The sequence below is a fragment of the Marmota monax genome, unplaced genomic scaffold (genome assembly GCF_021218885.2).
Source record: "Marmota monax isolate L192 unplaced genomic scaffold, Marmota_monax_Labrador192_F-V1.1 WCK01_AAM20220418_F8-fsc00007, whole genome shotgun sequence".
NCBI lineage: Eukaryota > Metazoa > Chordata > Mammalia > Rodentia > Sciuridae > Marmota > Marmota monax.
The window spans coordinates 28,870,289-28,894,668 of record NW_026692781.1 but is presented as its reverse complement, the minus strand read 5'-3'; the positions used below and the strand labels follow the sequence as shown (position 1 = coordinate 28,894,668).

The window sequence follows — 24,380 nt, the reverse complement described above, 5'->3', positions numbered from 1 at the left end:
GTTGATGTAAGTGATGCAACCAATGGCAGATTATTGCAAGGCTAAGCGACTCAAACTGGCACGTTTAAAAATGATTTTATAAAGTGTTGGAACTCTTTCAAACATATATGATAATATCCCATCTACCCATCATTCAAATTAAAATAAAATATTACCAGATCAATTGAAACCTCTGGACTGGGTGTGTAGCTCAGTGGTAGAACACTTGCCTGACTTCAGGCCCTAGGTTTGATCCTAATATCTCCCCTGACACACACACACAAAACAAACAAACAAACAAACAAACAACAACAAAAAAAACCCACCAATCCTGTAGCACCCATTCTAACCCAATCTCCCCCTCGTCAATTACAATGCTGGATTTGGATTTGGTATTCATCATTCTCAGTTTAAAAATCTTACTATATATGTATCTTTAAATAGTATATAGTATGAGATTCATCCATGTTAACATATGTAACTCTAATGCACCTGTTTAATATATCTGTATATACACTGCTTTTAAAACTGGCATAACTACTTTTAGGAGAAATCCAGTAAATCTTAAGATACTATATGACCACTAATTTAGATAATCTTTTGGATATGAGTACATGAGATATTTAGAAGAATTCATCATATCAGCATCTGGGGAGCTTTAAAAAGTATCAGAGTTTAGACTAGCCCCTAAAATTCTGTCTTAGTTGCTCTGGGTTGGAATTCTAGACATGGGGATTTTTTTATTCTTACATTTTACTAAGAAAAAACTGAACATACAGAAAATTTGACAGAATTTTACTAAGAGCATGCTTTAGGGTCCACCAACCAAATTCAACCATTATTTTTTGTTTTTACTTATCACATATCTATCCATCTATCATTCTCCCTATCAATCCATTAATGTATTTTTTTCCCTAGGATGCATTTAAAAAAAGTGGCAAACATGATGCACGTTCCAGAGCTCAGACATCTTAAACTCTCCCTAGGTGATGATGATGTGTACTAGGCTTAGAACCACTGATGTAGACATTGGTGTTTCCACTGCAGTGGGCTAAAGACAAGCTTAGTCACATCTGTAGCAAGCTTTTGCTCCAACGATGGCGCGGGCCATGCTTCTCTTCCAGTACTAACTTCCCCATGCCCCAAGACAGCGGCAGGAAGAGCCGCCCAATGGTGAGCCCTGCTGACCCTCATGATCATTACCCACCAATCAGAAAGCACCCTGTGCCAATACCCTGCTGTGTTGAACCGCCCCCGGCTCTAAAATGTGCAAAGCTGCTCCTCAATAGGTAGATGCCATGGGGGTAAAATGCACAATCAGAAAAAGAACAGTATCATCACTTTCACTTAAGTCTATTCTATTGTCTCTGAGGCCCAATTGTCAGAGTTATTTCTTTTTAGATGTTTTATAAAAATTCATGAAAAAAGGAAAGCATAGGACCTCTATATTTTCAGTGAGTGACGAGGCATAAAATAACTACAGTAAGTCTTCAAATCATCACAAAATTTGTAAAGATTGTCACTGCATTAGGCTTCAGTATTATATGAATTGAATATGAACAGAAGTCATCTGGATATTAAGGAAGCCACAAACAGGGAGGTTCAAAGACTACAGAATTAGTAAACAATAGGGTAGGTCTTCTAAAAATCCAGCAATATTTAGTTTTACAATTAGTATCTTTAAAAATCATATAAAATATGAAAATAAATCTCATACCTGGAGTTTTCCCTTTTCATAGGCCAGTTTATTTTTACTCTCAGTAATTTTTCCCAAGACATTTTCCACCTTTTGCTCAGCAAGCTGATAATGTAAACACAGGTATCAGTACCTCTTGGCATAGAAAGGAATAAGCATTTTCTTTTGGGGAAAAAAAAGTACTAGTACCCTTACTACTTCTATAGTATTAAGATCAAGATTCATATTTATTTGTTATTGCTGCCTTCTAGTCTCTCCCTAGATAACTGGTCTCAGTGCTAACAAGCAACACATAAGGAGACTTGCTGATTAAAGTATAGAGCCTTAAGAGCCCCAGAGTTTGTTGTTCCTTGTACATTGCTGTTGTTGTTATTTTGCTATGTTAGTTATTTCTTAGCTGTGATCCAAGCCAGATATGGTGTGGTTATATCAGTGGTTGCAGGTACTCTACCACCAGGGGTACTCTACCACTAAGTTACATTCCCAGCCCCTTTAATTTTTTATTTTGAGTCAGGATCTCATTAAGTTGCCCAGACTGTCCTAGGATTTGTAATCCTCCTGCCTCAGCCTCCTCACTTGCTGGAATTACAGGTGTATGCCACTATGGCTTGCTATAATTTCTTTTCAAAGATTAAAAAAAAAATCTATGTGTTGCTCCCACTAAAAGAAAGTATTTTTCTAAAAGCAATGAGACAACTAAAATATTGGTTTCAAAATAATCTAAGGGATGGACTGGGGTTGTGGCTCAATAGAGCACTGGCCTGGCATGTGTGAGACACTGGGTTCTATCTTGAGCACCCACATACAAATAAATAAATAAAGACATTGTGTTCATTTACAACTAAAAAAAAATTTAAAAATAACCTAAGGGAAATGAAGTGTGTTATTAATGATATCATAAAATTAGCTAGTCATTAACTAACATTCTGTTTGTGAAAGATATACAGCCCCTTTTTCTATTTTGGAAACTATGATCCAAAAATCATTCCATAAATGAAACATAGTTTAGGATTATATTTTGACCAACTCTTCAGTCACAAAAAAGTTATGAGGTCAATATGTTACAAAAATAAAACTACAACAAAAAACTTCATTATTTAAAAGTCAGTTTCAAGTTCTATAAATTAAGTTTTCCCAATGTGCTATAAAGTATACAGCATATTAAAAAATAAGAACTAGATCCAACCTAAAATATGATTGCTATAACAAATATAAAACATTCAAAAATAACTTCATTTATCTTCTTGGAATATGGAAAGGTTTTTTTTTGGGGGGGGGGGTTGTTTTGTTTTAATATATAGATGATCTTGGTCTCCTGTAAAAGGGGTCCAGGAAGTTTTTAAACATGGCACTTTTTTCCCCTCAATAAAATTCCCTTTTATGCAAAGGGATAGAGAAATTCTATTAATATTTAAATACACTTTAAAGATAATTATTTCCCCTTTTTGCCACCAAAGAGAATGCCAACATAATAAGTAAAGACTAAATAAAGTCAAAATGTAACAACATTTGACACAGGGTCACTTATTTAAAATCATGACAAAGAGAATTGTTACTAGTTGCTAAGGCACTTACTTATTGTTTACAGATTATTTAAATAGGCCCTGTACTTTAATCAATCAGAGACTGGAAATTAGAAACTACTTAAATGAGTGAACACCTTGGATTCTGAGTTGTACAAAGAAAAATGTCAATGTTTAGATTATATCTTTCAATTCAGAAACACAAGGATATTGCAGGAACAACCACAGAAGAATTATCTTAAGATATGAAAGGTAGGTTGTCATGGATCCACAGTGCTATGGTTTGTGATCTGGAATGCTCCCCAAAGGCCCATGTGTTGAAGGCTTGGTCACCAGCTAGTGGCATTAATGGGAAGTGGTGGAACCTTTAGGAGGTAGGAGCTAGTGGAGGGAAGTTAGGTCACTGGGAGTGTGCCCAATGAAGTGGCTACTGTGAACCTGGCCCTTCCTGTCTCTTTTTGCTTTCCAGCCATGAAGAGGTAAGTAACTCTTCTGCCATATGTACTGCCTTCCACAGACCCAAAGCAATAAGCCAACTAACCATGGACTAAAATCTCTAAAATGGTGATCCAAAATAATTTTTTTCTCCTTTAAGTTGATTATCTCAAGTATTTTGTCATAGTGATGGAAAGCTAACACAAAGAGTAAGTCACAAAACACTTTCTAAAAATATGTATGTATGTATATGTGTGTGTGTGTGTGTGCATTTTTTTTTTCTTTTTGGGGTCTTGGGGATCATATCCAAAACCTTATGCATCTAGGCAGGTGTTCTACCAAGGAGCCATCCTAGCCCTAAAATAATTTTTTGAACTATAAAAAAGTTAGCAGACACTGTTGAAAGAATATATAAAATGAATGAGATATTGGCATATAAAGTAACTTTATAAGCAGAATTTAAGCAAGAATCTTAGTGAAAATATGACATAGGCCTCAGCAGCAGATTGAACCAACTTTGATACAGTTGAATTTCAAATCATTAAAGTTCTATTGCATAGGGAACTGTATTTCTATTTGGTGCTACTATTTAACAATGTGTGGTTAAAATGCAAAAGAGAAGTAGGGAACAATCATTCAACTTGAGTTCAGGAATAGTAACTTTCCTACTATATTTGGATTTTTTCTTACTGTAGTTGCCTGCTTAACTGCCTGTGGTAATGGACTTAAATTGCATTATCACTGAAGGCTAAAGTGGCAAAAATAAACCTAATATTAGAATATGTGAAAGAAAAAAAGGAGAGAGAATAATATTTATTCATATATACTACATGTAAGGGCTCATGATGGGCAATTAGCACTCAAGATGACAATCCTTACAGCCTGGCCAGATATGCGACTGACTCTGTACTTTATTTGATCAATGTTTCCTAATATGCATTAGGCATTATGCTAGAAGAAAGGAGTATAAAGGTGGATGGATAACTTCTATTCTTTTATTAGAAGAGATTGAAAGTAGATACATAAAGAGGTTAGTTTCTAATCAATGTGGTAATTATTCTAACCCTCTCTGCATTGAAGGTTAAAGATCATAGCCCCAAATTGAAACCTAGGCTTAAAATCCATGAAAATGTAAGATAATTTACTTAGTTTATATAAATTCTTCTTAGTTGAAGTAATCAGCAGTTTACGACAGGCTTAAAATTTAGTTCATATAAGAGACTCATATCAGGACTTTATATGAAAATTTTCAAAACTGATTTGCATGTTATAAAAATAACTAATTCCTTTTCAAGTATTCAAAAACACAAAAATTATTATAAGAAAAATTATTAACTTGTTAACAGAATGATCATCTCTTTAATTCCCCCCACTTAGAGATGTTTTAAGAACTCTACCATTTATTTATAATGAACTAACATCATCAAATATCTTCTAGAAAACAGATATATTACTGATTACATAATGGAAGAAACTGACAGGGGAAAACACAAGTTTCTTCCTCAATTTATGGGAGAGAAAATATTTTGAAACATCAGCTATAGTTGTGCTTTTTAGATTATACATCATCTGTGTAGGTGGTCATTTAGTAACTACCTTAAATTCTTGCTTTCTTAAATCTTCTATTGTTTGAAAACTGCAGATATGTCTGCCATATGTATCCCATTATTCAGGATTTATGATAATTACTAATACATGCACACACGCACACACACACACACACACATACACACACCAGAGAAAACCTATCTCCTGACTTTGGATTTTTAAAAAACTCATTAGTCATTATTTTCTAACTCAGACTGACCTTTTTATACCCACCCCATGGTATTCAGAAGTGGCTCGCTGAAGTTCCAGAGAAGCTATTTGATCTGCCAGGTTCTTATTTTCTTCTACTAATGCCTGCAGATTTTGGTTTAATGCATTTATGTCTGCCTTTGAAAAATAAGAGGAGAAAAGAAACTATTTATGCCATATCCATAAATATAATCTTATTTCTAAAATGACAGTTCTAACTTGTGCAAATGTTCAAGTAGCTCGTGAAAATGTTCCTCGAGTCTAAGTGTGGAGATTTGACAAGTCAGTCTGATAGCTCTATGGTGTTCTAAACAGTTTGTGTTTTTATTTTCTTTTTAATTCTTTCTGCTTTACTAGTTGTCTTCAGTAGGAGGGTTACCCCACATGATACAGCTTACCTTTACTAGAAGTGAAAGTCCTCCTGGTACTTAGTATTTGCTTAAAGATTAATTTGAGCTTATGAATGTAGATGCAGAAATCCTCAATGAAATATTAGTAAAACGAATCCAGCAATATTCAAAAAAGGATATAAGACTATGTGGTTATCCTGGTAAAGTTAGTTGAATATTCATCATCAATTAGTACCATCTACCACATCAATAAATTACAGAAGAAAAACTATTCGACCATCTCAATAAAGAATAAGCATTTCAAAAAAAATTCAACACTGATACATAATTTAGATATTAACAAACTAGAAGTGAAACAATCACTTCTACCTGATTAAAACATACCTACAAAAATCCTACAGTTGATATCATTCTTAATAGTGAAAGATTAATTGCCACCTCCCCTGCCAAGACTGGGAAAAAGACACGGATATCTACTCTCACTATTTCTATTCAGCATTATAAGGAGGCCATAGCTGTTGCAATAAAGCAAGAAAAAGTAATAAAAACCATTCATACTGAAAAGGCAGAAATAAAGAGCTGGGCATGTAGCTCAGTGGAAAGTACATACCATGTAAAAAATAATCTAAAAAAAATGAAATGACTACGCTAGTATTAGACATTAAGATTGAAAATTGGTGAGATAAATGAGTATATTAAAATACTCTCATCCAGAATATTTATAAATATATTCATTTAACAACAGAGTCCAAAAATATATGAAGCCCAAAATGACAGAGTTGAAAGGAGAAATAATTTATTTAAGCATAACTGGAAATTTCAATATCCCACCTATGAATAACTGATAAAACAACTAGACAAAAGATCAATGAGGAAATAGAAAACTTGTACAACACTATAAACTAAATAGACCTAACAAAACATCTAGAGAATAATCCTCCAACAAGAGCAGAATATACATTTTTTTTAAAGTGCTTATAAAACATTCTCCTTAAAACAACTCTCAATAAATTTAAAAGAACCAAAATGATGCTAAGTATGTCCTCCAACCATAGTGGAATAAAACTGAAATCAATAAAACAGAGAAATCTGGGAAATTCACATATATAAGGAAATAAACAAAGTTTTAAACAACCAATAGGTTAAAAAAGAAATCTCAAGGGAAGTTAAAGAATAATTTGAAACGAATAAAAAACACAAGATAACAAAACTCCTGGTATGCAGTCCAGAGAAGAAAGCTGATAGCTATAAATGCCTATATTTTTTTTTAAAAAGAGTACTTCTCAAAGCATTAACCTAAGCTTATCTTAGAAAACTAGAACAAAAAAAGAACAAGTTAAAGACAGAAGATGCAAATAATAAATATTAGAACATAAATAAAGAAGAGAAAAACAATAAAGAACATTAATAAAGCCTAGATGAAACAGTTGACTAAGCTAATCAAGAAAAAAAAAGAGAACACAAATTACTAAAATTAGCAGTAAATCTTGTACGTCAGTGTTCATAGAAGCATTATTCACAATAACCAAAAGATAGAAACCATTCACAAGTCTATCAACTGCTGAATGGGAAAGCAAAATGCAGCGTGTATATATATATATATTTTTTTTTTTTTTAAATATTATGCAGCCTTTAAAAGGAAGGGAATTCTGGCATATGCTACAGCATGAATGAACTTTGAAAGTATTATGCTAAGTGAAACAAACCAGACACAAAAGGACAGATGTTGGGTAATTCATATGTTCAGTATCTGGAAGAGGTCAACTCATGGAGACTGAAAGGAGAACAGAGGTTGTTGGGGTCTTCGGGGAGGGGCATTATAGTTTAATGGGTACAGAGTTTCTGTTGGATGTTGTAAAAGTTCTGGAAATGAACAGCGGTGCTGGTGGCACAACATTGTGAATGTCTTTAATGTCATTGAATTGTATACTTAAAAAGGGTTAAATGGTAAATTTTATGTGGTGTGTGTTTTATCACAATTTGTTTTAAACTATAAAAACAAAGAACAGATTGCCAGGGACTAAGGATAAAGCAGAATGAGGGAATTTGGGCAGAGGAGGGGTGATGGAACTATTCTGTATCTTGATTGTCTTAATGGTCACATGACTATTCTTTTATCCAAATGCAAAGAACTGTGTATCAAAAAGAATGAATTTTACTCCGTGTAAATTTAAAAATGCTTTTTAAAAAGATAGAGGTGCTCCTAAATAAATAAATAAATAAAATTAGCAGTAAAATAAAGGACATTACTACAGAATGAAGGAAAAAAAATAAAGGACTATTCCAATCAACTGCATACCAACAAGTTAGGCAGCCTAGATGAAACAGAAAAATTCTTAAAATATGTAATCTACCGAAAGTGACAAAAGAAAAACAAATCTAAAGAGACCTACAAGATGCTAAATCAGCAATAATTTAAAACAGAAGAACAATAACAAAAAAAATCTCTGAACCAGATGATTTTCAGTGATAAATGTTACAAAACTCTAGAAGAAGAATTAATACCAACTGCATAAACTCTCACAAAAACAGAAAAATACACTTACCAATCATTTTAGAAGGCCAATATTGTCAAACAAAATTGACATTACAAAAGAAAAGAAAGCCACAGAACAATATCATTATGAATGAATACAAATGGAAAAAAATCTCAACAAAATACTAGAAAGCCAAATCCAACAAGATACAAATAGCCTTATTCATCATGAAGTTTATCTAAGCTTCATTAATGTAATCTTAGTTAAGAATTTAAAATCAATGTAATTGCATTCTTCAGCTTTTTGTCAGTGTGACAAAATACCTGACAGAAACCAACTTTAAGGAGGAAAGATCTATTTTGGCTAACAGTTTGAGAGGATTCAATCCATGGTCACTTGCCTCCATTGTTTCTGGGTCTGTGATAAGACAGGACCACCATGGCAGGGAGCATGGTGAAGCAAAGCCGCTCACTTCCTGGCAGCCAGGAAGTAGAGAAGGGGTGGGAAAGGACCAGGGACAAAATAAGCCCTTCATAGTCATGACCCCATGACCTTCGTCCTCTAATTAGGCTCCAACTTTCAAATGTTTCTGCCACATTTCAACAGTACCATCAGCTGAAACTAAGCCTTTAGCAAATGACTTTTCAGGAACATTTAAGACCCAAACCTTAAGTTTTAATGTACCATAGTAATAGAATAAAAGAAAAAGTCCACAAGATTATCTCAATGAACTTAGAAAAACTATTTGACAAAATTCAGCATACTTTCATGGCAAAAATTCCCAACAAATGAAGAATAGAAGGAGATTTCCTCATTTTTATAAAAGTGTCTACAAAAAAAAAAAAAAAAAAAAACAAGCAAAAAACACACACAGCTAACATGATCTTAATGTCAACAAGCTAAAAGTTTTCAACTAACAACAGGAACAAGACAAGAATGTCTGCTCTAAACCATTTCTTTCTTTCTTTTTTTTTAAAGAGAGAGAGAGAGAGAATATTTTTTAATATTTATTTTTTTTTAGCTTTTTGGCAGATACAACATCTTTGTTTGTATGTGGTGCTGAGGATCGAACCAGGGCCGCATAAATGCCAGCGCACTACCACTTGAGCCACATCCCCAGCCCCTGCTCTAAACCATTTCTATTCAACACTGTACTGGAGGTTCTAGTCAAGGCAATTATATAAGGCAAAGAAATAAACGCAGCAAAATTTGAAATAATAAATGAAGAGAAAACTCAAATTACTAAAATACAAGATGAAAAAGGAAATATCACAAAGAACATGCTTGAAATACAGAGGATAATTAGACTATTTTGAAAATTTACATTCTAATAAAATAGAAAATATCAAAGACATCGACAAATTTCTAGAAACATATGACCTACTCAAACTGAATGAGGAGGTCATACATGATTTAAACAGATCAGTTTCAAATCATGAAATAGAAAACACCATCAAAAGCCTACCAACCAAAAAAAGCCCAGGACCAAATGTATTCTCAGCTGAATTCTACAAGATTTTCAAAGAAGAATTAACACCAATACTCCTCAAAGTATTCCATGAAATAGAAAAGGAGAGAACCCTTCCAAATTTATTCTATGAGGCTAAAATCACCAATACCAAAACCAGACAAAGACAAATCAAGGAAAGAAAACTTCAGACCAATATCCTTGATGAACACAGATGAAAAAATACTCAATAAAATTCTGGCAAATTGCATACAAAAACATATTTAAAAGATATTGCACCACGATCAAGTGAGATTCATTCCAGGGATGCAGAGGTGGTTCATATATGGAAATCAATAAACGTATTTCATCATATTATAGACTTACAAACAAGAATCATGTGATCATCTCAACAGATGCAGAAAAAGCATTCAACAAAATACAGCACACCTTCATGTTCAAAACAATATAAAAACTAGGGACAGCAGGAACATACCTCGACATTGTAAAAGCTATATATGCTAAACCAAAGGCCAGCATCATTCTAAAGGGAGAAAAATTGAAAGCATTCCTGCTAAAAACTGGAGTAAGACAAGGATGTCCTCTTTCACCATTTCTGTTCAATATCATCCTTGAAACTCTAGCCAGAGCAATTAAAGGGATACAAATAGGTAAAGAAAAACTCAAACTATCACTATTTGCAATGACATGATCCTGTACCTACAAGATCCAAAAAATACCACCAGAAAACTTCTAGAACTAATAAATGAATTCAGCAAAGTAACAAGATATAAAATCAACACCCATAAATCAAATGCATTCCTATACATCAGCAATGAATCCACTGAAAGAGAAATTAGAAAAACTAATCCATTCATAATAGCCTCAAAATACAAACAAACAAACAAACAAACAAAAACCTGAGAATCAATCTAACAAAAGAGATGAAAGACCCCTACAATGAAAACTACATAACACTAAAGAAAGAAATTGAAGAAACCTCAGAAGATGGAAAGATCTCCCATGCTCCTGGATAGGTAGAGTTAATATTGTCAAAATGGCCATCCTACCAAAAGTGTTATACAGATTTAATTCCATTCCTATTAAAAATACCAATGAAAATTCTTCATAGAAATAGAAAAAACAATCATAAAATTTATTTGGAAAAATAAGAGACCCAGAATAGCTAAAGCAATCCTCAGCAAAAGTGAAGCAGGAAGCAAAACATACCAGACCTTAAACTATACTACAGAGCTATAGTAACAAAAATGGCATGGTATTGGCACCAAAATAGACTTGTAGACCAATGGTACAGAATAGAGGACACAGAGACAAACCTACATAAATACGGTTGTCTCATACTGGACAAGGGTGCCAAAAATATCCAATGGAGAAAAGACAGGCTATTCAACAAATGGTGCTGGCAAAACTGACAAATTAAATTAAACCTCTATTTCTCACCCTGCACAAAAAATTAACTCGAAGTGGATCAAAGACTTAGGCACTAGAACAGAGACCCTGCAGCTATTCGGAAAAAAAAGGCTGAAATATTCACCACGTCAGTCTAGGAGATGATTTCCTTAACAGGATTCCTAAAGCACAAGAAGTAAAATCAAGAACCAATAAATGGGATGGGTTCAAACTAATAAGCTTCTTCTCAGCAAAGGACACATTTAATAATGTCAGGAGAGAGCCTACAGATTAGGGGAAAAAACTTTACCACATGCACCTCCAATAAAGCATTAATCTCTAGGATATATAAAGAACTTAAAATACTTAACACCAAAAACCCCAAATAACCCAGTCAATAATGGGCTAAAGAACTGAACTGACACTTCTCAGAAGAAGAAATACAACTGATCAACAAATATATAAAAAAAATTTTCAACATCTTGAGCAATTAGAGAAATGCAAATCAAAACTACTCAAAGTTTTCTCATTCCTGTCAAAATGGCACTATCAAGAATACAGTCAAGAATAAATGTTTGCGAGGATGTGGTGAAAAGGCACCCTCAAACATTGCTGGTGGGACTGCAAATTGCTGCAACCACTATGGAAAGCAGTATGGAGATTCCTCAGAAAATTGGGACTGGAACCACCATTTGATCCAGCTAAGCTACTTCTTGATTTATACCCAAGGGACTTAAAATCAGCATACTATAGTGACGTAGCCACATCAAAGTTTATAGCAGCTCAACTCACAATAGCTAGACTATGGAACCAATCAAGATGTCTCTCAATAGATGAATGGATAAAGAAAACGTGGTATATATACTCAATGGAATACTATTCAGCTTTAAAGAAGAGTGAAATTAGGGCATTTGACAGTAAATGGTTGGAGTTGGAGAATATCATGCTAAGTGAAATAAGCCAATCCCACAAAACCAAAAGCCGAATGTTTTCTCTAATATGTGGATGCTAATTCACAATAAAGCGGGGGGCATTAGGGAAGAAAAGTGTTACCTTAAATTAGGTAGAGGGAAGTAATGGGAGGGGAGGGGTGGGGATATGGGGATAGGAAAGATAGTAGAATGAAACAGACATTATTACTGTAGGTATATATGTGACTACATGACCAATATGATTCTACAACATGTACACTCAGAAAAATGAGAAATTATATCCCATCTATGTATGATATATCAAAGTGCATAAATGCATTCTACTATCATATATAACTAATTAAAACAAATAAAAATTTTTTAAAAGAATAAAGTAAAATTACTTGTGTTTCTTTGTATCTATAAAATATACAACTTATTGTATAAGATTGAAATATTCCCCAAATTGACCTATACATTCAATGATTCCAACTTCCTTTTCTTTTTTGATATCAGGGATTGAACTCGGAGGTGCTTTATCACTGAGCTATATCCCCAACCGTTTATTTTTATTTTGAGACAGGGTTTGCTAAGTTTCTAAGGACTTCACCAAGTTGCTGAGGCTAGCCTCTAATATGCAATCCTCCTGCCTCAGCCTCTTGAGTCACTGGGATTACAGGTGTGCTCTTCCACACCTGGCATGGAAAGGCTGATCCTAAATTGATATGGAAATGAAAGGAATCAGAACAGCCAAAACAATCCTGAAAAAACAAAATTAGAATACTTGCACATCTTGATGTCTAACCTTCCTATAAAACTATAGTAATCAATACTGTATGGTACTGGCATAAGAATGGACAATGTAAGAAAACTGGAAGTCCATGAATGAAGTCATACATCTATGATTGATTTTGACAGGAAGCCAAGACTATCCAATAGAAAGAATCATCTTTTCTACAGATGGTTCTAGAACAACTGAATATCCAAAGGCAAAATAATGCATGAATCCCTCTCTTATACCATACACAAAATTAACTCAAAATCACAGATCCAAATGTAATAAGTAAAACTAAAAAAAAAGTTTAAATTAAAAAAGCTAGTCTAAAAGTCTTTGTGACTTGGATTAGGCAAATATTTCTCAAAGTGATAAAATAAAGTTACCTTGACCTAGCAGTTAAACTCCAAGGATATATATAAGACAACTAAAAATATGGGTCATGAAAAAATTGAGTATAAATGTTCATAGAATTATTAATATCTCAAAAGTGGAAACAACCTGAATGCCTATCAACTGATAGATTTTTTAAAAAGGTACTAGAACAATCAGCTATCCATCTGAAATTAGAATGAACCTTAAAATAGACCTTACATGATATGCAAAAATTAAGTCAAAATGGATAATAGGTGTAGGGAGCCACAATGAAGGACCATACCCTTCCAGTCTTGATGCCTCAGATTCTGACCAACCACTGCATTCGCTATGGCTTGGGTGGGGTCTGGCTCAGATATCAAGAGGTCATCTTTGTGGGATGGGCCCCTAGGGCGAAGTTACACTCATCTGTCCGCCCTTTTTTTTTCCTTTGGATACAACTTTGTCAGAACAAGAGTCCTCCGGATAAAAGCTCACTTCTGAACGTGCTCTTGCCGGCCTCTTGTGACTTTCTCTTGCTCTCCCTTTGGGGAGCCTGAGGCCAAGAGGAGGGAAACCGTCCTGAAGCTTATGTAAAGGTAAATTTTGTCTGTTTTATCTGGTGTCCCTGCAAATTCACACAAGCCATCTTAAGTTCAGCTGCCTGCACTGGTCAGGGGCAGCAAATAGGTCTAATGATAAACTGTAAGACTTCTAGAGGAAAACAAATAACATCTTGGTCATCTTAGGACAGGCAAAGCTTCTTAGAGATGATATGAAAAAGTATGGTCCAGGGCTGGGGTTGTGGCTCAGTAGTAGAGCACTTGCCCAGCACATGTAAAGCACTGGGTTCAATCCTCAGCACTATATATATATATATATATATATATATATTTTTTTTTTTTTTTTAAAAAGCTATTATGCTTCTCTATAAAAATTTTTTTAAAGTATGGTCCATAAAATTTTTTAAATTGATAATTAGGATTCATCAAATTTAAAACTTCTGCACTTCAAAGGAAAAGAAGTCATAAAATGTAAGAAAATATTTATAAGACACATATCTAACACAAATTTGCATATATACAAATAGTAAGAATGTTTTTACTTAATATGAGAATGTTTTAAAATTTCTGAAAATTCAGCAAGAAAACAAATTAAAAATGGATTAAAAAATGGTTTGAGTAGATGCTCCAATGCGTAATAGTAAATAAGCATATGAAAAGATACTATTATTAGTTACTGGAAAAACATAAATTACAACTACAATGACAATACATTAATCCAAGAGCTGAAAATATCATATGTTCGTGGGTATGGAGAGAATCTGGAACTCATAAATTCCTGGTTGGGATGCAAGATTGTATAGATCCTTTGAAAAACAGTTGAATACTTTCCTATTGTATTAAACATATATTTTGAAAGAATCCAAAATCTAACTCTTGATATTTACTAAGAGAAATAAGAATATATATGTGAATATTTATAGAGGCCTTATTCATAATTGCCAGAATCTAGAAACAACCAAATGCTCTTCAATTGGTGAATGGATAAAGAATCTCATACATCCATATGTGAATACAAACTGTTGATACATATGGTATGAATAAATCTCAAACACCTGATGATAAGTGAAAGAAGTTAGATTGAAATGTCACATACTGTGTGACTCCATTTATATGACATTCAGAAAAACATTATTATAGGAACAGAAAAAGAAATCAGTGATTTCCAGGGACAGGGGTCAGAGGAAAGGAAGAGGGAACACAAAATAACTTTTTAAAAAATTAATTAATTTTTTATTCCAATATGCTATATATGACAGAATGAATTACAATTCATATTATACATATAGAGAACAATTTTCACATCTCTGATTGAATACAAAGTATATTCACACCATTCATGTCTCCATTCATGTACTTAGAGTAATGATTTCCATCTCATTCCACCATCTTTTTTACCCCCATTCCGAATGCTCCCTTCCCCTCTCATCCCCTTTCCCTATCTAGAGTTCATCTATTCCTCCCATGCTCCCTCTCCCAACCTCACTATGAATCAGACTCCTTATATCAAAGAAAACATTCAGCATTTGGTTTTTTTGGATTGGCTAACTTCACTTAGCATTATGTTCTCCAACTCCATCCATTTACCTGCAAATGCCATGATTTTATTCTCTTTTATTGCTGAGTAATATTCCATCGTGTATATGTACCACAGTTTCTTTATCCATTCATCTACTGAAGCGCATCTAGGTAGGTTGGTTCCACAGATTAGTTATTGTGAATTGTGCTGTAACAAATATTGATGTGGCTGTATCCCTGTAGTATGCAATGTTTAAGTCCTTTGGGTATAGAATGAGGAGTGGGATAACTAGGTCAAATGGTGGTTCCATTCCCAGTTTTCCAAGGAATTACCATACTGCTTTCCATATTGGTTGCACCAACTTGCAGTTATACCAGCAGTGTATGAGTGTACCTTTTCCCCCACATTGTTGTTTGAATTCACAATAGTTGCCATTCTGAGTGAATGAGATGAAATCTTAGTTTTGATTTGCATTTCTCTAATTGCTAGAGATGTTGAACATTTTTTTTATATATTTGTTGATTGATTGTATATCCTCTTTTGAGAAGTGTCTGCTCAGTTCCTTGGTCCATTTATTGATTGGGTTATTTGTTTTTTGGTGTTTAGCTTTTTGAGTTGTTTATATATCCTAGAGATTAGTGCTCTATTTGATGTACTTGTGGTAAAAATTTGCTCCCATACTGTAGGCTCTCTATTCACTTCACTGATTGTTTCTTTTGAGAAGAAGCTTTTTAGTTTGAATCCATCCCATTTATCGATTCTTGGTTTTAATTCTTGTGATACAGGAGTCTTATTAAGGAAGTTGGGGCCTACCCCAACATGATAGAGATTTGGGCTTTTTCCTTCCATTAGGCACCAGGTCTCTGGTTTAATTCCTAGATCCTTGATCCACTTGGAGTTGAGTTTTGTGCATGGTGAGAGACAGAGGTTTAATTTCATTTAACACAAAATAACTTGTTAGAAATGTTCTATATTTTGGTTGTGGTAGTGGTTACATAGTGATGCATATTTGTCAAAACTCAGAACTGTACACAAAGAAGAGTGAATTTCACTGTATGTAAATTTTGGCAATAAAACTGACTTTAAAATACACAATAAAAATTAATTAAGATTTGAAAAGTGGACTCTGTGTAAGCATTATCATTTGGCTTAATAGAATCTAATAACCAAGTATCTTTTAGCCCCATGAAGTCAACATGTGGTCTACATTAAAACAAATGAAATCAGTCAAAACAACAATGCTATATTTTTATCACAAATGTTTTCCCAGCATTTTCCTTAGCCATTTTTAAATTTTTTATGATTTTCAAGTAAAAAGTTTTAATGAATTTTGTAGTAGCCACCAACTTTCCCAATTTAAACACCATAGTGGGCCAAAGTGACACCAGGAAAATCTTTGCCATGGAAAGTCAGTTTCATTTAAGGATTTTTAGGGTGGGTCATTTTCATATCACTAGATATGAATGAATATTATCACAGGGGGTACTTGCCAGCCTGGTGGAAGCTGTGATTTTAGGCTCCAAATTCAGATTTTTCTTCACCCTCCAATTTTATATTCATTATTTCACATATAAAATACAGTAATATGAATAATAGTAACATGAATGTTGTTTTTGCAAAAATAAAAAAAAACAGCAACAACAAGACAGTAAAAGCTTGATAACTTTATTCAAATTCATAGTCTAGGATTAAAATTCCTGATGCTCTGGATATATATTCTAGATGACAGTGATGCATGATATTTATTTTCTTTAAACTTTGAAACACAAACAGCAATGTTTTAAAAACTGGGTTTTTAAAATTTTTAATAAGGATTTTATTTATTTCTCTGGATATTCTACTTTTTAAGAACCAAGAAAATGGTACCTTGGAAAGATCCAGGATAGGTGAATAGAGTACCCTGCTTACCACTGTCACAGGGAACCAAGACAACAATGGAAAAAATAATTTCTAAGAGTGACTAAGGGAGAACTGTAGAAATCAGAAGGGAAGTGATGGGAACCTAAATAGTACAGAGTCAGAAAGAAAATCGAGGGAAAGGAAAAAGCAAATTTCAACTTCAACCTGGGCTCCCTGGCCGGGGGTGGGGGGTTGGAGAGGTGGGGTGGAATATCTTCACATTGCCAGAAAAGTACCAGCAACCACCATCATAGCAGGAGAATGATAGTCCTAACTACAAGAGAATTTCACAATCCTCACAAGCTTTGAACCTAGTTTGGGGAGCTGGCTGGTCTCACATCAACTGTTCTGCTCCAAAGAAAGAATTCATACTGAGTCCTCCCAAACTCACAGAACACAAGCTGCTATAACAGTCACTAATAGGTAACATTCTGTCTTAGAGTCTAGTGGTTTGTTCCCTGACAATCGCATGGGCTGATGTGTGCCTTCCAGGCAGAAGACAGATCCCTCAGCGTCTCATAGCTTTATGGCTGCCAAAGCCACAGCCCTAGCCACACTCACATTCACTCCAATAGAACTTGGGAAAATCTTCTCCCCAGTCTACTAACTTGAGACTATGGCAGCTAGTACAAAACCTTCGCATCATATGTGCCACAAAATTTAGGGAGGTCCCATCTATGCATTGTAGCTCCAGAATTATGGCTACCACTACCACAAGCCCCAGATATAATAGCACTTGTTCCACATGACTTGGGGACAGTGCTGTTAATGTCCTGCAACACCCAGACCAAGAATAACAAAGCCAAAAGCCCTGACACCACCTGCATTCACTTTATGGGATCTAAGGAAGGTCTCTTCCACTTCCTATGCCTCTGAGATTGTGGAGAGCAGTGACTCAAGCTCCAACATCACATGCATAATAGTGTGGGAACTAGAGAGGGTTTCCTCCACAATTAATGGCCTTCAAACTACTTTAGGGGCTGGGGATGTGGCTCAAGTGGTAGGGCGCTCACCTGGCATGCGTGCGGCCGGGGTTCGATCCTCAGCACCACATACAAACAAATATGTCCGCCGAAAACTAAAAAAATAAATATTAAAAATTCTTTCTCTCTACAAAAAAAAAAAAAAACTACTTTAGGACCTGGTCCCATCCTTGATCCTCAGGGCTCCAGAAATGTAATTTCAAGCACCACAAGCCCCAGTGCCAACTGTGATTGCAGCACAGGACCAAGGGAAGTTCTTCTTTGAGTTCCCAACTTCAAGTCCATGGTTGTTGGTACCACAGATGCAGGCAACCCCTGTGTTCATCTGACAAAACCTGAAGAAGATATAAACCCATCCCATAATTCCAGAACTGTGGCTGCTGATACCATAGACCCTGAAGTATCCTGCATTCATTCTGAGGAACTTTGGAAAGGTTCTGTTTGAATTCTTGGCTCCAGGACTGTGACTATTAGTGTCAAAACCTTGGTGTTACCTTGCTTGCCCGATGGGACCTAGGGACAGTTTTGTCTATACCCTGCACCACTAAGCCCACAGATGCTGCTGTTATAAGGCTCAGTGTCACTGGTAGTCAACTCTGTGGGGTCTGAGGACATGCATTTTTAGAAGCCTACATCCATTTCATAGTCATATAACTACTTTCATGAACCACTGAAGTCTACACTATTGTGGCACTTACATACATTGCTGACATCAATTGCAGCTGAAAAAAATCACGAATAGCAGAAATCCTCAAAATGAAGGAATTAATAACCTAATTAAAAATTCATTGGAAAGCTTCACCAACAGAGCAGACCATTGTCTTCAGGTAATGAAGACAAAATATATAATCTTGAAAATAAAGTTGACCATGGAGAAAATATTTTAAGAGACCATGAACAGAACTTCCAAGAAATATGGGATAACCTGAAAAGACAAAATTTAAGATATATCAGGATACATGAAGGTTCAGAGATACAAACTAAAAGAATACACAATCTTTTCAATGAAATAAAATCTGAAAATTTCAAAAACTAAGAAATGAAATGAAAAATCAGATACAGGAGGCATACAGGCTCCCAAATATACAAAACAATAACATACCTACACCAAGGCACATTATTATGAAGATGCCTAACATATAGAATAAGGATAGAATTTTAAAGGCTACCAGAGTAAAACAGGTCACATTTAGAAGGAAACCAATCCGGATCTCAGCTTATTTCTAAATTCTCACCCTCAAAGCTTTGAGGTCTTGGAATAACATATATCAAAAGCTCTGAAAAAAAAAATGGATGCCAACTAAGAATCCTATACCCAGCAAAATTAAACTTCAAAACTAACTATGAAATAAAAAAACCTCCCATAATGAAAAAAGTTAAAAAAATTCACAACTAAAAAGTCTGCATTAGAAATGAAAGATTAAAGTGAAAAACAGTAAAGGAAGGAACTACACTACAAGAGCCAACCAAGGGAAAAATAATTCAAATTAAAAACCAGACACAAATCAAAATAAATGGAATAAAATAATTTCTCAATAATAACTTTGAACATAAATGGTCTAACCTCATCAATCAAAAGACAGATCAGCAGATTGAATAAAAAACAAGACCCATCTATATGCTGTCTCCAAAAGACTCACCTCATAGGCAAAGACATCCAAAGCCTGAAGGTAAAAGTATGGGAAAAGACATCATTCAGATGGGCCTTGTAAACAAGCAGGGGTTTCTATCCTCATATCAGACAAAGTGGACTTGGAGCCAAAGTTAATCAGAAGGGTTTTAAAGAAGGACATTTCATACTGCTTAAGGGAATATACATCAAGAAGACATACCAATTATAAATATTTATGGCCCAAACAATAGAGCATCTATGTACATCAAACAAGCCCTTCCCAATTTTAAGCCTCAAATAGACCACAACATAATAATACTGGGTGACTTTAATATGCCTCATTCATCACTGGCTAGATCTTGCAAAAAAAATGAATAAAGAAGCTACAGAGTTAAAAAATACAGTTGATAATTTAGATATAACAGACATATACAGAATATTTCATCCATAGATGACTGAATACATTTTCTTCTTAGTAGCACATGGATCCTTCTCTAAAACAGACCATATATTAGGCCACAAAGCAATTCTTGGCAAATACAAAAAAAGAAAAAGAAACAGAGATCATATCTCGTATTCTATTGGCTCATAATGAAATAAAAATTAGAAATAAATGATAAAATAAAAAATAGAAGCTACTCTAATACCTGAAAATGAAACAATGACCAATGAATAGATAAAGAAATCAGAATTGAAATTAAAAAAAAAACAATTAGAGGTAAATAAAAATAGTGACACAACATATCAAAAACTCTGGGACACTATAAAGGTGGTTCTAAGAGGAAAGTTCATTGTACTGAGCTCATTTGTTAAAAGAATAGAAAAATCGACAAATAAATAATGTAATATTATAGGTCAAAGCCCTAGAAATAGAAAAACAAATCAACATCAAAAGCAGTAGAAGATAGCAAACAATAAAATCTGAGTTGACATCATAAAAGCTATCTATGCTAAGCCCCAGGCCAACATCATTTTAAATGGAGAAAAATTGAAAATATTCCCTCTAAAAACTGGAACAAGATACAGATGCCCTCTTTCACCACTTCTATTTAACATAGTTCTTGAAACACTGGCCAGAACAATTAGACAAAAGAAATTAAAGGGATACAGATAGATAAATAACAACTCAAAGTAGCACTATTTGCCAACGATATGATTCTATACCTAGAAGACCCAAAAAATTCCACCAGAAAACTTCTAGAACTAGTAAATGAATTCAGCGATGTAGCAGGATACAAAATCAACACCCATAAATCAAAGGCATTTCTGTACATCAGTGAAAAAATCCTCTGAAAGGGAAACAAGGAAAACTACCCATTTACAATAGCATCCCAAAAAACCCAAAACACTTGGGAATCAACAAAAGAGGTGAAATACCTCTACAACTAAAACTACAGAATGCTAAAGAAAGAAATTAAAGAAGACCTTAGAAGATGGAAAGATCTACCTTGCTCTTGGATAGGCAGAATTAATATTATCAAAATGACCATACTACCAAAAGCACTATACAGATTTAATGTAATTCCGATCAAAATCCCAAAGGCATTCCTCATAGAAATAGAAAAAGCAGTCATGAAATTCATCTCAAAAAATAAGAGACCCAGAATAGCTACAGCAATCCTTAGCAAGAAGAGTGAAGGAGGTGGCATAACTATACCACACCTTAAACTATGCACAGAGCAAAAGTAACAAAAACAGCATGGTATTGGCACCAAAACAGACTGGTAGACCAATGGTACAGCATAGAGGACACAACAACTAACTCACATAATTACAGTTATCTTATATGAGACAAAGGTGCCAAAAACATACATTAGAGAAAAGATAACCTCTTCAACAAATGATGAAAAACTGGAAATCCACATGCAACAAAATGGGAAAACTGGAAATCCACATGCAACAAAATGAAATTAAATCCCTATCTCTCACCATGCACAAAACTCAAAGTGGACCAAGGACCTAGGAATTAGACCAGAGACCCTGTATCTAATAGAAGAAAGAGTAGGCCCAAATTTCCATCATATGGGATTAGGCCCTGACTTCATTAATAAGACTCTTATAGCACAAGAATTAAAATCAAGAATCAATAAATGGTATGGATTCAAATTAAAAAGCTTTTTCTTAGCAAAAGAAACGATCAGTGAAGTGAATGGAGAGTCTATAGAATGGGAGCAAATTTTTACTACTTGCACATCAGATAGTGCACTCATCTCTAGGGTATATAAGAACTCAAAAACCTTAACAACAACAACAACAACAACAACAAACCCAAATAACCCAATCAATAAATGGGTCAAGGAACTGAACAGACACTTCTCCAAAGAAGATATGCAATCAAATGTAGGCCCAACTCTCCATCATGTCGGCTTAGGAATCTACTTCCCCAACAAGACTCCTAAAGCACAAGAAGTAAAATCATGAATCAATAAATGGGATAGAATCAAACTAAAAATGCTGCTTCACAGCAAAGGAAACAATTAAGAACATAAATAGAATAGGAGAAAATCTTTTAACACCTGCATCTCAGAGCATTAATCTCCAGGATATATAAAGAACTCAAAAAACTTTGCACCCAAACCCCCTAAATAACCTAATCCATAAATGGGACTGAACAGACAATTCACAGAAGAAATATGATTGGTGAACAAATATCTGAAAAAAAAATGTTGAACATGTCTAGCAATTAGAGAAATGCAAATTAAAACTACACTGAGATTCCATCTCACTCCAGTCAAGAATGGCAATTATCAAGAAGACAAGTAATATAAATGTTGGTGAGGATGTTGGGAAAAAGGTACACTAGTGGACTGAAAGTTAGTACAACCACTAAGGAAAGCAGTATGAAGATTCCTCAGGGAAACTTGGAATGAAACCACCATTTGTCCCAGTTATCCCATTCCTCCTTATATAACCAAAGAACTTAAAATCATCATACTGCAGTGATGCAGCTTCATCGACATTTTTAGCAGTTCAGTTCACAATAGCTAAGATATGGAACCAACCTAGACGCCCTTCAACAGATGAATGAATAAAGAAATTGTGGTAGATATACACAACAGAATATTACTAAGCCATAAAGAAGAATGAAATTATGACATTTTCTGGTAAATGGATGAATTGGAGACTATCATGCTAAGTGAAATACGCCAATTCCCCCAAAACAAAGGTTGAATGTTCTAATATGTGGTTACTAACATAGAATAGAGAAGTTCATTAGATTAGACAAAGAGGAATAAAAGAAATGGAGGGGGATAGGAACTGAAAACACAGTAGAATGAATCAGACATAAATTTCCTATGTTCATATATGAATACATGAACAGTAGCATACGTACAACCACCAGAATGGGAAGTTATATTCCATATATGTATACCATGTTAAAATATACTCTACTGTCATATATATCTAAACAAAATAAAAAAATTACAGAGGCTACTTTTGAGCTCACCTATAAATTTTGTCTAAAAAAGGTATTCCATAAAATTGGAAGAGGTGACTGGTTACACTAGATACACAAACATCAATGTAAACATAAAAAGTATGAAAGCAAGTATGACACTTCCAAAGGAACACAATAATTCTTTATAGAAGAACTTGAAGAAAATCTGCAAAAACCTGAAAAAGAATTTTAAATAATAATTTCTGGAAAAATGAGTAAGATGCATGAGCTCACAAACAATTAATACAAAGAAATGAGAAAACATCTTAGGTACATGGCTGTAATCCCAGTGACTCAGGAGGTGAAGCAGGAGGATCTCAAATTTGAGGTCAGTGTGGCAACTTTGTCACCCTGCCTCCAAATAAAAAAAAATAAAAAAGGGATAAGGATATAGCTCAGTAATGCAGCACTCTTGAATTCAGTCCCTAGTATGCAGGGAAAAAAAGTCAAGATATGAGTGCGATACTGACCAAAAAAAATCATGAAAAAGAACCAACTAAAAATCCACAACAGATTAGAATAGAACAAAGAATTCCTAACCTTTAGGAATGGTCTTTTGAATTAACTCAGTAAGACTGGGGAAAAAAAGAAAGGAAGGAAGAAAAAATTAAAACCTGTTTTACAAAATAGCTGAAAACATATTACTCAGCTACAAAGAAGAATGAAATTATGGCATTTGCCAGGAAGTGGATGAAACTGGAGACTATGATGCTAAGTGAAATAAACCAATCCCAAAAAACTAACGGCAAATATTCTCTCAGATATGCAGATGCATACTCATAATAGGATAGCAGGAGGGAAGAATATAAGTTCATTGGACTCGATAAAGGGGAATGAAGAGAAGTGGGAGGGGACGGGAATAGGAAAGACAGTAGAATGAATTGGATATAACTTTTCTGTGTTTACATATGAATTCATGACCAGTGTAACTAACTTCACAATATATACAACCACAAGAATGGGAAGTTATACTCCATGTATGTAAAATATGTAAAAATACATTCTACTGTCATGTGTAACTAAAAAGAACAAATAAAACATTTTTTTAAAAAGCTGAAAACTTCCCAAAAATTCAAATAGATATGAATTCAAAGGCAAGGAAAGGTCCCCATTTACATTTATCCAAAAGAGAGCCTCACCAAGGAATATTATAGTCAAGATGTCAAAAATCTAAGATACAATCATATTTCACCATATAATTGTCACAACTC

At 34.3% G+C, this 24,380-nt stretch overlaps 1 protein-coding gene across 4 annotated transcripts in view; it reads right to left on the bottom strand.

The window, feature by feature from the left end:
• Ccdc150 (coiled-coil domain containing 150) overlaps positions 1 to 24,380 on the bottom strand; it is a 127,588-nt gene that overhangs the window by 51,844 nt on the left and 51,364 nt on the right. For 3 of the 4 annotated variants that reach the window (XM_046447626.2, XM_058580342.1, XM_058580341.1), the window contains exons 14-15: positions 5,455 to 5,568; positions 1,697 to 1,780 (exon numbers count right to left, since the gene is read on the bottom strand). The exons of the other annotated variant lie outside the window; for it this stretch is intronic. In XM_046447626.2, the coding sequence (XP_046303582.1) occupies positions 1,697 to 1,780; positions 5,455 to 5,568 (198 nt within the window). The remainder of the gene's footprint in view (positions 1 to 1,696; positions 1,781 to 5,454; positions 5,569 to 24,380) is intronic. 4 annotated transcript variants of the gene reach the window in all.